At 31.0% G+C, this 16,615-nt stretch overlaps 1 protein-coding gene across 1 annotated transcript in view; it reads left to right on the top strand.

Moving 5' to 3' along the window:
* Nucleotides 1–13,042, top strand: part of LOC118184836 (guanine nucleotide-binding protein G(s) subunit alpha-like) — an 85,576-nt gene extending 72,534 nt beyond the window's left edge. The window contains exons 10-12 of the mRNA XM_035354567.2: nt 596–717; nt 5,955–6,013; nt 12,172–13,042. Of these exons, the coding sequence (XP_035210458.1) occupies nt 596–717; nt 5,955–6,013; nt 12,172–12,369 (379 nt within the window). The 3' untranslated portion in view covers nt 12,370–13,042. The remainder of the gene's footprint in view (nt 1–595; nt 718–5,954; nt 6,014–12,171) is intronic.
* Nucleotides 13,043–16,615: the final 3,573 nt, after the last annotated feature.

The raw sequence follows: 16,615 nt of genomic DNA, 5'->3' as shown, positions 1-16,615 counted from the left end.
TACAGTTTCCCAACTGAATTCACATTTAATTTTAAAATTAATCAAAAATGTCTATAACTTGAAATTGAACTTCCCATTAGTTTTAATTTAATGGCCTAGTTTAGGCTACACAAGTATCAAGCTCATCAGGATACTTGCGCAATGTAAGCTAGGCAATGAATAATTAAATTATAGACAATATAATGAACAATAAAGGAAGTTTTATTTGAACCAAAATTTATAGTACAACTAAAAAAAAAGCAGATCCTTTAAAATACTTATCATCTAGTACCATGGAAATATTCTACATACCTCCAGATTCGCAAAAGATCGATGATCTTTCATCGATGATTTTTCTTCAGAGACAATTACAATCCCCGAAGTTTTACTAAAAAATCAAATTGGGAATTCAGATAAAAAGAAATGAATATTTTGTGGAATTCATAAAATATTTATGTTTCATAACATTATTAGTTCTACATTTTAACAGTACACGAAGGAAGATACAAATAATCCGAAATCCACATTGATAAATTAACAGATGAGTTTGCTATACCTTCAGTGTTCTTTATTTTGAGCGTTGTTTTAAGGATTCCTGTCGTATTTTTCTGTGAAGGTTTCTAAAGGAATCAGGTTTCATTCTGTTTCTGAACAAACAGGATATACTTCGAGAGAAAATAGAAAAAGGTGTAAGGCTAGGTGACTATTTCCCAGAATATCTGAACTATTCACCTACCGGTAAGTATAATAGAATTTTGTTCCTTTTTATTTATTTAAATTATTTTATTATTATTATTATTATTATTACGAAGCTTGAATGCAAGCCAATACCAGATGTGAACGCTGTAGATATAAATGAAAACTAACTGAACTGTAACGAATATCTCCTTTTACGCATGCTTTTGCATTTAGTACCCTCTCTGTAATTTCTTTGCTGAGTTCGGTGAAGCTTTTCAGGAACTCACTGCCAAGTGTACAGCTCCGTGAGTTTTGATGTATAATCATCGTGAATAAAAGACCTTGTAAAGAGCGGTGCAGTATTTTTTACCTGGCACCATTTCCCCGGCCACAGACTACTCAATTATAAGTTATATATTATTAATTATATATAGGATGGTCATAAAACAACTTCCCCGATACATGAACTTTTAGATGCCTATCCACTCAACCAATTGAAATGAAATTTCAGATATAGTTATTTAAAAGTATGCACTCAAGACTGTGATGATTTAAAAAATAGAGTTCTTAATTGCAGCGAAGAGATCGCAAATTGATCAGTGCGTGAAAAACTATAAATGACGTTGGAACGATGCACGTACTGTGAAAATTGCCGGCGGCTTAAAACATTTGCAAAGAAGAGTATTGTAAAGGAACAATTACAATCCCAAACAGGGGGGAAAACTGTTATTGGAATAACAACTTTTCAAAGTACGTTAAGTTTCAAAATAGTGTCATCTCCATTACACAGAGCATCGTGGTCATCGCGAACTCCCGACCGCCCTTCGATGGATCTCTGGTTTGGATTTATCTGAAATCTAAGGTTTACACACAAATCCACAAGATTTCTTAGAACCGAAAGATGATATAAAACGTGAAGTTATACAGATTCTTTCTGTGATGTTACATTCGCCATTGTTGTCAACACTTTCCCGCATGTAGTACGTTATCCTCTGCGAAGGTGAGCACGTTGAAAACTTGCAATAGTAGTAAAATTCCTTTCCCCCCCTCTCCTGTCGCATCTTGTCATTGATCCTTTACGGTGCTCTTTTTGCGAATGCTTTAAGCCAGCAACGTTAGTGATAAGTTTATCGTTCCAATGTCGTTCATGGTTTTTCAATGCAATGATCAGTTTGAGCAAGAAAAAGTGCGTGTTGCCATTCAAAAACGTCGAAATGTTTTTACTGTAATGGTAACCGTGAGAGCTCTATTGTTTTAAATCATCACAATCTCTAGCACATACCTTCAAATAACAATATCTGAAATTTCATTTTGATCGGTTGAACGGAAAGGCCACTAGGAGCTGTTATATGGGGGAAGAGTTTTTTGACAACCCTTTATATGTGTGAGAATATTACTAATAATATATCTGTGCATTAATAAATGTCATTGACTTTTGCGCCTACTGTACATTATTTTTCGAGTATATGCCATCGTCAGAAATAAAGTTAGTTGACCATCTGCTGTATCATACATTACAATGAACATAAAGCGCTTGGGCACGAAATAACAAAATTAATAAAAATAAATTTTCTCTGGTATGTATGGTTGGTGTTTGCAACAAGTTTTGTAAATATAGTCAAATGTATAAAAAATATGTATATCATCAGTCAAGTTCACAGCCAGTTATGGAAGAGGGGAAGATGACGCTCTGAATATATTTTATTTTTTTCGAGACTAGAAGGGATTTTTGTAGTTAATTTTATTTCGGAGTGCGAATGGCTAATTTGGACATCCATTATTTTGAATTCGAAAAGAAAAAATACAGGTTCCACCGAGATTTGAACTCGGATCGCTGGAAGTCTACAGTGCTAACATTACATGCCGGGAATCGAACCCGGGCCGCCTGGGTGAAAAGCAGAAATCATAGCCACTCAGGACTTAAAAGAGAAGATTTAGACGTTTTTCCAAATTCTCCGATCTGTGTTGTATTTTCCTAAATTTCGCTGTTTGGGATTTTAATTTCTGAATTTCCTGTACAAATTTCTTTCTAGCTGTCGTCCACCTTCTTTGTCGCTGAGCAAATATTCTATAAAATTTTTCTTTTCTCTATTTTTCAATATTTTTTACAATTTTCTAAGGATATTATTTTGTTCTTCAAATTATCAATACATTCTTGTTTATCTTTCCATTTAGGTCATTCAGGGATATTGCCACTTAGGGCATTGTCACTTGTGAATTTTATTTCAAAATCATTCACATTTGATTTATTATTGTCAGCTTCAATTTCGTTCTCGGCCTCAAAATGAATTTTCTTTGGGCTTAATTCGTGTAGTCTCTCAAAAGCACTCTGCATTAGCTTTCTTTTCAAATGTCTCCGATTTCTTGGTGTTATTTCGTTTACTGCACACGATAAATTTACTTTCGGCACAGTATTGCATTTCAACAGTTTCTTTTGCGGCAATCCAAGCAAGCGATTTCTCATGTCATCTTCATAATGACTGCACGGAAAATGTTCGCCGCAAATTCTTACGTTTTTCACATTAATAGAATCCTGTCGTCGACATTTATGTATGTATTCTTTCGACAAAAGCAAATTGTCCTTTGGGAAAGCATGAAATACAATATCTCTTCCTTTCGTATTTCTATAAGTGTTACGGTACGTTGCTACAGCACAAGAAGCCATATTACATAAAGGATACTTTAAATATAGAATTTAAAAGGAAAATTGACAAACACAGATTATTAAATATTTGCATTATTAGAAAACAAATATGTATGATTAAAATTAATTTGGGATATGCGACCTCTAGAAAATCGTCTCGTAACTGAAAGAAACTACAGTTTTAAGCGCGCGAAATCAGAGCAGGTGCAACACAGACACGTCAGATTACTTCCACTTAACCCCCTCCATGAGGGTCGCGTCGGCGAGGAGTCGAACAAAGGAATGACCTAGCCCTTCTATTTATCCCTGATAGCCACTAGACCACATGGGACTCAGGTGAGACTATCTAGGAACAGCTGTTCCGCGTAGCAATTCTCCACGCAGAGAATCTTGGAGTAAAAGTAGCTTCTTGTTTCCTCCAGGTGATAGTTCCTCGTTTTAGTGCAACTTAATGTGCAAAACTTCGTGCAATGTATTCATGTTAAATTCTCAAAAGTACACAAAATTAATACACAGAACAGGAATTAGATGAATATAAAAAAAAATTGAAATATCAGTTTAAACTATTGCACTGCTGAAAGAGGTTAAAAAAAATCATCTTCAGTATAAACAATATATATTCTTCGCGTGGTTCCTCCACGCAGTTACTATCTAGTAATTCAGTTTTCTTTGTGTGGACGATTTCAAACCCTAAAGAACTATCTGGCTGCATGAGGCGTTCGCGATTTTCTTCTTATGTAATGCAGAAAGCATCACCCTCTTAAGGCAGACAGCCCTTGCAACCTTTGCGACCAATTCAACCAGCCAAAAACAGTAAAAATCTCAATACAAAAGAGATTTATGGAGAGAAAGAACGTAACAAACGTGCCATTCTTTATTTTTCAATATATTCTTGATGATTGTTTACTTTTAATATAAATAGATTTTTAGTTATTATTTATGGGTTCTGTAACTTCATAATATTGTCAATTATATATTAATAGTTTGTCAAAAAATATATGTTTATAATATTTATTATTAAACTGCCTAACTTATATGAGGTTTATTCCTTTTTGACCTGACCTTTTCGGTAATTAAGTTAGAGAAAATACAAATTTAGACTTTTATGCTGATCTCTAATTAGAGAAATTTAGAATTTTTTAAATTTAACAATTAAAAAAAATATTTTGGAGTACGTAATATGCAAGGCTTGAAACATCTGTTATTGACCACTGTAAAACTGCAAATGTTCATGATTATTAAGTGGCTATAATATAAACTAAATATACTTTAAATTATATCGATTACAAGTATCATTAAAATGAAATGCAGCTTTAAATTATTAATAAATGTGTTCAATGTTTTAAAATGCTTCAATATGTTAACCAGTCATAATTAGAAATATAACTTAAAGATCTCATGCCACGTCAATTGACAGCTCTCAAAAAGCTGGGTATTTGCCAAGCCGCGTGAATGCTGAGTTCAAAAACTTGTCTTGACCATTGGAAATATTCGCCAGATCATATGGTAAAGTTTTCCCCACTTTCTTTTTAAGAAAACTTTTTGGTAAACTGAACTACTCGAATACATGATTTTTATACGTGTTTTAAGTTTAAATATGTAAATGTAGTTCAGCAGGACGTTCATGGGCTCGGGCTCCTATGCGACTGCATTCCTTGCGTACCCTTATTTACGCCACTGATCTGGAGAGCAATAACGTTCGTGGACGACGTAAGAGTTGAGTCTACAGAACGCCAACTTTCTCAATTCGGCACCAGAATTGACATTAGCAAGTGGGTATAATCTTCTAAATAAATCGGTTGAAGCATAACCATCCATTGATTCCCATTTATCGGAACGATAAAAATGAGTTTTCCAAGATTCATCATGTGATGAAACTGGGAGAGGATCATTCGCCAATGAAAAGGGGTAAATAAAAGATTTGAAAAGACTAGAGAGAAAGAGAGTAAAACTGACTGTGGCTCAATTCAATGATGCATGCTTGAAGCATGGAGAAAATAAAGAAGGCTATCTGCTTAATATTAAGAATGCCTTAGTAGAACATTTCTTTCGGCAACATGACTCATATTCACGTTACGTATTGACAAACCTCGCAAACACTTATGCAGCTAGCCCATTCCCTGAGAATTCGGGTCGAACTACTAGTGTTCATCGGTCTTATCACAATGCGAGAAATATACATACATACATACATTTATGCAGGTTTTTCATTATTTAATTTCTTCAAATATAATGCAAGACTCTAACATTTGATGGGAACAGTTTGAAAAGTGAAACGGACATTTATAGTGAACCAACGCAAAATCGCAAAATGAAAACAATAGTCCTTCAGGGACAAAGCCCGTTTGGACTAATAAACAAAATTTCAACTGTTCAGTTAAAATAGGAAAACACTGCTTTATATTTTTGAAGTGTTATTATTATTATTATTTTAATGTAAACAGCAAATCAATATTTACTAAGCAGAAGCAGTATTTTGCACGGCCCTGTTTGGATTAGATTTAATTTACTCTTGATAATTCTTCATTTTCTTTTCTCCTTGCTTAAACTTATATTTCTATTTATTGAAATAACTATATAACTATATTTGCTGCACAAAATATTTCGATTTTTTTTTTTTCTTTTTTTTCTTTTTTTCTTTTTTTTTTTACAGATCCAAACATTAGTAATGAATATGAAAAAGCACGATGCTTCATTAGAGACCTTTTTTTGGTAAGATTTTAATTTATATTTAAAGAACAGCCATTACCCATGATCTTATTCATAAATTTTTATAAATAATCCAAAAGTTTTAATTTTTTAAAGCCCATTTAAGTGCAAAGTTAGACGCTTATTTGATTATTTCTTTATTTGATTTTATACGAAATTTAAAAATTTATATTGCGGAAGTGTATAGTGGAGAAACTGCCAATAAACTCAAGTATTTGTACTGTGAAACTACATAACAGTAGTAAAATTTCAAAAATGTACTTGTTAGAATGAGATTAAAATGGAAAATAAGCAATTGTTTGATCTTTATTTTTAAAAAGAAATGCATCAAACTCCATCTACACCGTGAGTAACTAATTTGGAAACCATTTCGTAAATCGTTGCAGGAATCGTAATTAAAATTTCGGTTTCAATAGCTGCGAAAGCAGAACTAAAATTGACTAAAAATATCTGCGGGAAAATATCAGCATCATAATAATCAACTTATATAATATTTTAAATGGAAAATGAAGACTTTAATACACGTAATACAAAGTAAATTTAAAAACATTTTGATATATATATTCGTAAAGCAAATAATGCCTATGAAACTGTGTGGAATGTATATTTTATTAAACATTTTAAACTTGTTTGTTATTATTTAAGATAACAGAAAGGTGGTGGCTATTAAATTCATCACTTTGATCTCGACACTGGGGATTCTGAAAGCTAAAGAGAAGAAACGTTAATTTTACTGCCTTTTGAAATCAGTAAGGGTGGCTAATGAGAAAGTACTATGAAATTCCTTAAGTAGATACATGCCAAAGCAATAATCAGTTGTGCACTGTATGTTTAAGTGACCAAATATTATACATGCTGTTAAATTAAGCATAGCTGTTAAATTTCTTCTTATTATTAATTTCTTATTATCTTATAAGTCATGTGTATTCTATGTAAATCATACATATGATATAATAATGTATTACTCCAAAAACAAAAAGTGTACACTCTTTAATATCGATGTTCATCAGTTATTTTTTAACTGTGTATTACATAAGCAGTATAATGTGCAAAGAACTAATCAGTACAACTGCTATCAACTACGTATAAACGTATAAATACACATCTAATAAGTCATATATTTACATATACATAAATATACGATGGTTTGTAGTTGTTCATGTATGTCTGTTAATATAACTAAGGAGATTTACATTAAAGAATGTATATACAAATGATTTTACTCACAATTCAAATGTATCAATATGTAGAATTTACAATAAAAATACAGTTTCTTTCTTATGTATTTATAATCTAAAAAGTATTTTGTTAAAAACATTAAAATAATAGTACACAAATTTAATTAGTATTGTCATCAATTACTAAAGCAATGCTTTCCTTTTTTATGCATCTTTGATGTTGTTTACATGTTGCTTATTATGCAATAAACAGTTTGAAAAATAACTAGTAGAAAAGTGAAGTCGTGCATATATAAAAAGATTTTCCAAAATTGTTTACCTTAGATTTAATAAAATAAATTCAGTAGTAAAGCTAACATTTCTACACGGTATCAGATCGCTCAGCAGAAATGTGAGAATTTGGCGAACTTTTGGCAACGAATAATTTGTAAACAAGTCATCTAAAGTATTGAAAATAAAAATTTCATAAAATACTGTCAACTCTGAAGCGCCAACGATTATACATTTAATTAGTATGTAAACATTCTTAAAATGTGGTTTCTTTTGAATTTCGTCAATAAAATTGGCTTCTATTTCCACCGTTCACGATCGTGCTGTTCCAGCCATTGCCATATTGGAAGTTACCCGTGATCCTTTAGAAGCAGAACTTTCGTCTGATTGGTTGACTCTACCCGAGACATTTTCGGTGAGGTTTGAAAAAATCCCGCGTAGTCGCAACATAGTTTCCGTAACTAGGCGGGAGCTCACTTCCGTCGGGGCTCTTTTTTCTAGGAATAGTCCCACTTAAACCAATGCTACCAGAATCTCGTTTCTCAAAAAAGTCCCGTCTAGCAGGGACTGTAGCCAAGTGTGATAACTGCAGCTATTATTCTTGAAAATGACCAGCACAAGTCTTATTTCATCATTAAAGCCCCCTTTTTTTTTCAGTCAACATTCTTGCAAAACAGTTGATTCATTTCATGATAGCACAGAAAAAAAACTTTTAAATCTGTCCTGTAGAACATCCCAGATGGGCTCAGTGGTATTAAAATTAGGAATTTGTTGCAGATTGCGAAAGATATTCCAATTCACTTTCATATCCACTATCTGCCACCAGTTTTGCGGTGAAATGGAGAATTGTTACCTTGATATACGGTACGCCGTTGAGGATACGAAGTTTGAACATCTAGGTGTATTTGATTCATCAACAGTCTTTGATAATGATGTCATTGACCCACCACTGCAGATTCAAAAAACAGCTCAGAACAATCAGAATTCTCAAAAATGCAGATTCAGGAGACAGCCCAGAAAAATCAGAATTCGCAAAAAATGCATAAATCCGGACGGTGGGTCTCTGAGAGACCTATTCATTTAATGAATCTTTCGCAAAGTGGTAAAGACGCTGACCAATACACATTTTGCATTAAGTACTGTCCAATTTTGCTTGAGGACATTTTTGGAACCAGCATTTAGCACGAACATTACTCATCGGTCTTTGCAACAGCCACCCGACGATGAACATTAATCTTTATTTATGTAAAAAAAAAAAAAAAAAAAGACTCATAAAGTTTCCCACAGGCATTTTAGTAGAAATTGGTGAATTCTGAAGAATGGTACGCTCTGCTATAATTTGAGCAGCGAGTTTTTATTCTAGTCCGACAAGTTTATTTTGATCAGACAGGTCTTTAGAGATAGCAAGTTTTTAGTTTAGTTTATTGCTACAAGTTAGAAAGTTTTTATTCTTCTGGAAGCGGCTAAAATTTTATTCTTACACTCTAACATCCTACTCAGGTAACTTAAGTTTAAGGAATTATTTTGAAGTAATAACGAAGTTCTTCAATTTTTTAGGTATGCGGACATGATCCTGCGGATTATGCCTCTCGATACATTAAAAAAATAACTTGCTGTCTTGTAGCAATAGATATAAAAGCCAGAGAAACACCAACAATTTGTCTTCTTCTGAACTCTATATTCCCTTTTTTTTTTTTTTTTTTTTTTTTTTTTTTTTTTTTTTTTACCTTATGTATTTCAGTACTGTTGGGCAAAATCTAATTGCAATTACAGTTACAATGACACTGCAATAGTAATTTGACTATGTAATTGCAATTGCAATGTATTTTAATTAGATATAAATTAGATTTTTCAATTAAAATTACAATGTAATTGTAATTACAATGCATTTGCAATTACATTGTAATTGTAATTATAAAATTATTGTCATGCTTGTCGGGATGGCAGAGACGTGACACAATACATTATTAGAATTTTAACCCTTTATTATATAGAAGCACGACTTTTATGTACAAATATTTACATGAGGTTGTTATTATATGATTTAAAAAAATAACTCCAATGAAACACAGGTGTTCAATACCTTACAAATTAAATCAACCAATGCTGGCTAAAATCGAAACTCGAACTCAGGCGTAAACGCCCTACCACACTTTTGCAGACAACTCTAGTCTGCTGGATTCTTACCATGACTGATTGGCTGACTGCAGCCAGATACATGACAGTTATTGTATAATCTAATTACAATCACTTAGTAACTGTGAAATTTAATTACAATTCAATTGCAGTAACATTGCAATTACAAAGTAATTCTAATTACAATGTAGTTATGACTATAACTTCAATTACAATGCAGCTGTATTTATAATTGCAGTATGTAATTACAGTTAAGTAATTAGGATAGTAACTGGCCTGATTTTTCAAATATATGGCCTAGGAGTTCGTGATCATAATTAAAAATGACAGTTAATGACAATCATTGGTTCACCGCTTTGGATAGCGAGTTCCGAAATAATGCAAAGCAGATAATCGAATAAGAAAATTATTATTATGTTTCATCTGAAAATCATCCTGTTTAATTTTTGCATGTACTGCAGCTTGTAATAGCAACATAAATTATTACATAATCCTTTGTTAAATATCATTCATATTTTCAGTAAATACGTAAAAAAATATAGTTAAAGCGGGATGCATTTACAGGAACTAATTTCGGATGTTTTATACAGAACTAAATACGCTCAACTCTGTTTATGGAATTAGATACCTTTTGTGGAGGATTTATTAAGAGAACCCGCCATTTTTTTTTATATTATACAGAAAATAAATTACGAAAACTTCTTTTATTTTATCGTTTGTATTCCATTTTTCTACCTTAGCTGGTAAAAACACGACTTTGATCCATTATTATCCTACTTTATTAATATATGTACCAAAATTTTCCACTACGGTTATGAGTGTGAATTAGTTATTTTTAAATTAAACCCATATTTTCAATAAATTAGTATTAAAACATTTACTTACAAGTGATTCCATCTATATGATATATTTTCCAGAGCTTCAGGTTAAAATAAACAAGCATAATTTTGTTAAGTGTCTAAAGATGACAGTTTCGGCAGAAGGTTAGGTTATATGGATTACGGCAAAGCACACAAAGGATATATACGCCTAAGAAAATAAGATACTTTTGTGGAAGATTTGTGGAAGGCAGCAGTTGTTACTGGACGAATATTCAACAGGTTCTACAGCCAAAGTGTCACGGCTTAGGCGATTAGTAGTTTTACCTTCGAGAATTTAAAGTACTGTTTCAATTAGAAATTACACATATTTTTATTAATTTTTATTTATGCTTGTCGCATAATGCTTTTTAGTCTATAGGGTTCCAACCTTGGATTTACAGCTATGTTTGTGGAACCTTCAGAACTGGTAAGCAAATAATCGCTTCAGCTCAAGAAACAGAAACGTAAACTCAAGGGTTAATTACTCTTTATTGCTCAAAGTAAGAATTAACAGATGGCTCTTTTCTCAAGACTTACAGAAAAGCCTCCACTTGGGCTTGAAATCAAAAGTACTAAGAAAATCAAACTTAATTAATGCTTAACTAAAAAGATATAGCCGAAGCTATCAAAATTCTACAAGAGTTAGCCCCTTAAATGCTAACTAAACGACGAAGCTATTAAGGCCTGAAATACGGCCGAGCGTAGTAATAGCTTAGAGAGAGTGAAGCCAAAAGACAAACGTGCGCTACTCAGAATCTCTGGCTCTCTAACGAACTCAGTGGAACTTCCACTTAAGTACTGCTCTTCCTTTATCTGCATTAACCGAGATTCTAAAAACGCACCTTGGCAGGAACTAAACTTGTAAGCTGAAATTAAAAGGGACAGGAAAGTAGCTTTAACTAAAAATAACTGTTAAAAACTTAGGATAAACCTTACTATTATTCAATTTTCATTTCTTCCACAAAGTCTCAGTATAATTTGTGACAGGTATTGTGTATGTTTTCAGTAAATGTAAGAAAAATTATCTAATGCGAAGATATCTTGCAGGTCCCTCTGAAATTCTAGGCCCCAGCAATCTGAATGTTATGAGGTCTATAAAACAGCCGTGATCATATTTGAACCGAAACTGAAATAAGCGCATTTTCATTTTAAAAAACATCATTATCCTTTTAGGTCATTGAAGTTTCTTACTAAGAATAATCCTTCATACTATATTTATGTAAATATGAAATAATGAAACATGTATTTGGAAAATCTGGTATTCTGTGATAGATCTATGAGCATAACTTTCAAAGAAATAATTTTTATTATTTATTGAGCACAATATGGAAGATAAATACACGATTTTGTGAATATTTTGCTGATTTATATCATCAATTAGTTTGTTTTAAAGACATCGATACTGCATCTATTACTTTTTCTATTTTTTTTTTATGTAACAATAAGAATGCAGTAAAACGGGCATAAGAATAAATAAAGAGAAAATTCTAAGTAACATTTCCATTTAACCTTTAGAAAAATCTTAAGAATCGAACATGAATATTGATAGGCTCAAGCATTTCTAGCAAAATTACATACTATCTCGGTGATGAAATAAACCATTGATGAGTTCGGACATTCCTCATAAATGTTCCAGAATGTCTGGAATTAAAAAAAAAAAAAATACTAATGTAAAATACTTTGTTAAATTTTAAAAATCTTCTTTTTTTTCCATTAGGCCGAAACAAAGAAGCAACCGACTATACCAAGATCTTGCAGATCCAGCGATACTTACTGTGATCGGAGATGTTCGAAGCCTCGAGACTGCTTTTGGCATTATACTACAGCAACGGATACCCAGAATGTGAAGAGAGTTTTCGATGATGTTCATACGATGATCGTCATGCTTAATCTTGAAAGCATTGCTCCCGCATAATAAAAAGCTTAGAATTCACTTTTCGTGAAATAACAGAAACTTAAACGAATCCCACGGCCAGGATAACAGAAACTACATCATTTGTCCTAAATACTTCAGAGATTGATATATTCTATATTATGGTATTTTCGTATATTCATTTAACGAACAAAAATAATTTTGCATTATTCTCCCATTCCGAGAATTCAACAGAAATATTTTTCTTGCACTAAAATTTCAATCTGTTTTGGCCTTAAGAAGAGCTTTATATAACTCTTAAGGATTTTTTTCAGAAATTGAATCGTGATGTTTATTTTTGTTTAATTACAATGTAGATACTTTTTAAGTTATAGCTTACCAGGCATAGTTAGTTAACCATTTTAGCATTCTTTGGAATGTGTTTCGGCAATTCGATAATTATGTGGTAAACTAGTAACATAAACATTAATAGCGTTACTTAATTTTCAACAAATACATGCTATTTAATAGTAACGTTATGAAAATATTTCACAAATATAACTTTTTTAAGATTATGAATAATTCATCTTAAATTTATCTAGTTATATCAGTCTGAAATGAAGTCGATACTTTTATTTCCGTTTTAGCTGTTAACTGTAATTTAAATTCAGAAAATTTTCAAGCAGGTTTTTTTTAAAGCAAAAGATGCTTTCAAAATAAATATTTGCAAAACTTATGTTTTTTCTTTATTATTTTTACAGAAATTTTCTTTAAATACCTTTGGTGAAATTTTTCTTCAAATTGTATTCTACAAAGTGTATTTAAATTGTATACTCAAACTTCTAAAGAAACACGTGAGTAGTAACCGGAGGTACTCGGTAGGCGGAAGTGACGTCACAGAAAAGGGGCGTGGCCTCCGCCATTTTGAATTTCTCCGGAAGTGACGACACCAGCGCCATCTTGTATCACGTGTTGGAATGACATCATTAAACTTTCGTTTTGATTCTGTGGCAACGATCTTTTCAAAGTTTTTATTTTTTGTGGCAACGACACTATTTTTTATGTTTATGGCAATGAGCTCTTAACCACGTGTTTGGAATGACATCACTTTTAATTTATTATTTTTAATTATTTGACATGTGATTAATATTATTTTGTTATTTGATTAATTTTTAATACGTCATTAATTTTAACTTTTTAATTATTAACTATTTAGTACATCATTATTTTACTTATTACCTTTAATGAATTTTTGTGGAAATTAATATTATTTTCCCTGAATTTTAAAAGTAACTCCACCGCTGGGATTCGAACTCGCTATCTCTGGGATGGGAGTCTAGCGCTTTACCGCTCGGCTACCGTGTCCTCTTATCAGACTTGTTATTTGAAACTCTCTTTGTCCCTTTGAGTTTTTGCACCATTGATGACATAAGGCTGAAAGTCTGCGCATGCGCTTTGACATGAAAACCGCGTCACACATTTGTTTTTACACGACGGCTAGGATTTCTTTTGGCTTCTTAATCATTACTTTATTCATTGCTGTTTTAAATGTAAGATTTTCCCACGGTTTAATTTTTTTTATTATTAAGATATTTTTAATTGTTTTCAATTTTCATCTCATTCTTACTTTTTTTAAGTTATTAGTTAATTTATTAATTTTTATTTTATTTTTTTCCCTTTCCCAAACATAAATTTTATTTTTAACTTCAACAAAAGTGAATTTAAATTTTCTTTTTACTTTTTATCTTGCAAAGTTTATTTTTTTTTTTATATTTAATTTTCTTTTTGGTTTTACAAAAGTAATATTTATTTTTACGAATTGAATTTTTCCTTTTCACTTTTTTATTTTGCAAAAGTTTTTTTTTTTTTTTTCCCAAAATTTTTCCTTTTTGTATTTTTACTTTATTTTAATTTTTTGTTTAACTTTCTTTTTGGTTTTACAAAAGTAATATTTTTATTTACGAATTGAATTTTTCTTTTTCACTTTTTTATTTTGCAAAAGTTTTTTTTTTTCCCAAAATTTATTCCTTTTCGTATTTTTACTTTAATTTATTTTAATTTTTTGTTTAAACTTTTTTTTTTTTTTTGGTTTTACAAAAGAAATATTTATTTTTCCAAATTTAATTTTCCTTTCCGCTTTTTATTTTAAAAAAAGTTGTTACTACAAAGTTGTACCTTGTTAAGAGAGTTTTTTTACAAAAGTAATATTTAGTTTCATAATTTTAATTTTTTTGAGTTTTTTTGTTTACACAAATGTTTTTTTTTTTTTTTTTTGTTACACTTTTATTTTACCCTTAACTTTTTTCCCTTGTTTTAAATACAATACGATGTTACATTTCCATTTCTCCAAAAGTAAACTTAGCTACATTTCTGTGTCTTTGAAATTTTAAGCTGGAATTTACATGCATATAACTTCACTAGATAATATTTTCTGTAATATTAAGCCAATATACACAATGCTCTTTCTATATAGTTTAACTGGAATACTACATTTCTTACTTTTTTTACTACTAAGTTGGAGATACTCAGAACTTTTCCTTCTAATGCATTGTACTAACTATTAATGCCTGTATTAACTTTTTTGGCCAACTATACAAAACTTTGTTGATTCCCTTTTACACGTCTTACTTTTATTCAAAGGATTCACCAAACTATGTCTGACAAATGTAATTTTTACACTTTCCATTTACACATTTACCCTTATATTTAACTTATAAAACATATTCATGCTGTATTTCTGATTCCTTTTTCCCACAATAAATACAGACTTACACATGTTTCTTTATTGTAAGACTTACTAACTTTAAAACAAATCTTACAAGGAGCAATAAATTTTCATGGTATGAAGCCCACTCAAACCAATGCATGGAGCATTTCTACCCAGTTAAGTTTAGATACATACCAATGGTACTTCATTTTTTCTTATTTTACTCTACAGATATTTATACATATATATTCAGAACACTCCCTTTCATTCAGTAAGATTCATTTATACTACTAACACAAATTTTGCTAACTCTTTGAAATATTTTACGAAAATATCCTGTATTTTCTTGCACACATCCTACTTAAATCACCAAACATACACTGAACCTTGATTTTTCCTTCATGTGAAAACGTCACTCGGATTTTTAATATGATTCCACCATTTACCGCAGAACTTTATAAACACTACTCTATTTGAACTTATCACAGCCTAACTCTCTTAACAAGGTACAGAAGATTGAATTATATTTTAACTACAGAGAAGAATATCCACATTGTAATGAATTATTTTAAATTTGAATTATAATCACATTTTGTGAAGGAGAACTTAAAGTCTATAATACACATGGAATTAATATTCAGCCATGGAAATGAAACTTTATCGCCTTTTTCCCAATTTGGAATATAAAAATTTGTTAACTTGGAATATTTTTAACGTATTCATTCTAACTTAACTGAAAAATACTCATATTTCCCATTGTCAATCAATAATTTATTTAGCACTGAACTCTTACAGCCTTTTGAGAACGAAATTTAATTTATCATACCTGACAAATGACTCCTACATAGTTATGATACATTACACGAAATACTGAGTAGAGTTCCAAATAATGATCTAACATAGTAATTAACATAAAAGACCTAACACAAATAATTTTAAGATAGAAATTTCAAACTGACATTGCTTACTAATGAACTTTTACAGCTTTTTTTGACTGACATTTAACTTCTCATAGATAATAAATAAAATTACACACAAATAATTATACAAAATAGGTAATAATGACAGAAAGTCCATATAATGATCTACTATAGTCACCAACTTTAAAAATTTTAACGCATTTCTAATATAAGAAAGACCACACTTTTTTGAAAAGCATTATTTTAATTAAACATTGGAGCCACGCAGTCCTGCGCACATGCATAACATCTTTATTTATCATGAGCATGACACATAATAAGTAAATAAAATTTTCACAAAGTACGAAACACATTTCTCTTTTAACTGAACTGTACTCTTAATAAAAATGCAGTATGGAATGCTTAGAACACTCAGGGCCACAGTTCCTCATTTCCCCACGCATTGACCAAAATATACATGTACTTTAAAATCAGTTAAACAAATTCAAATGTTAATATTCAAAGAGGAATACTTCACAAATTAGATGAAAGAAAGGTACACAATGAACTTGAGTGAAAAATACACAAAAGCATGTAAGGACCGAGAAAAAGATGTATTCGTAGAGAACTTTTTTAAGATAAACTTGCTCTATTTTTGCACATGGGTTACATTTTGCATTTCAGATTAAGGAAACATTCAAGA

This window comes from Stegodyphus dumicola, chromosome 3 (assembly GCF_044657685.1).
Source record: "Stegodyphus dumicola isolate Sdum_Otavi_A_Nest chromosome 3, ASM4465768v1".
NCBI classification, from domain to species: domain Eukaryota; kingdom Metazoa; phylum Arthropoda; class Arachnida; order Araneae; family Eresidae; genus Stegodyphus; species Stegodyphus dumicola.
The sequence above is the reverse complement of the archived record's forward strand: the minus strand, read 5'-3'. Positions and strand labels throughout refer to the sequence as shown.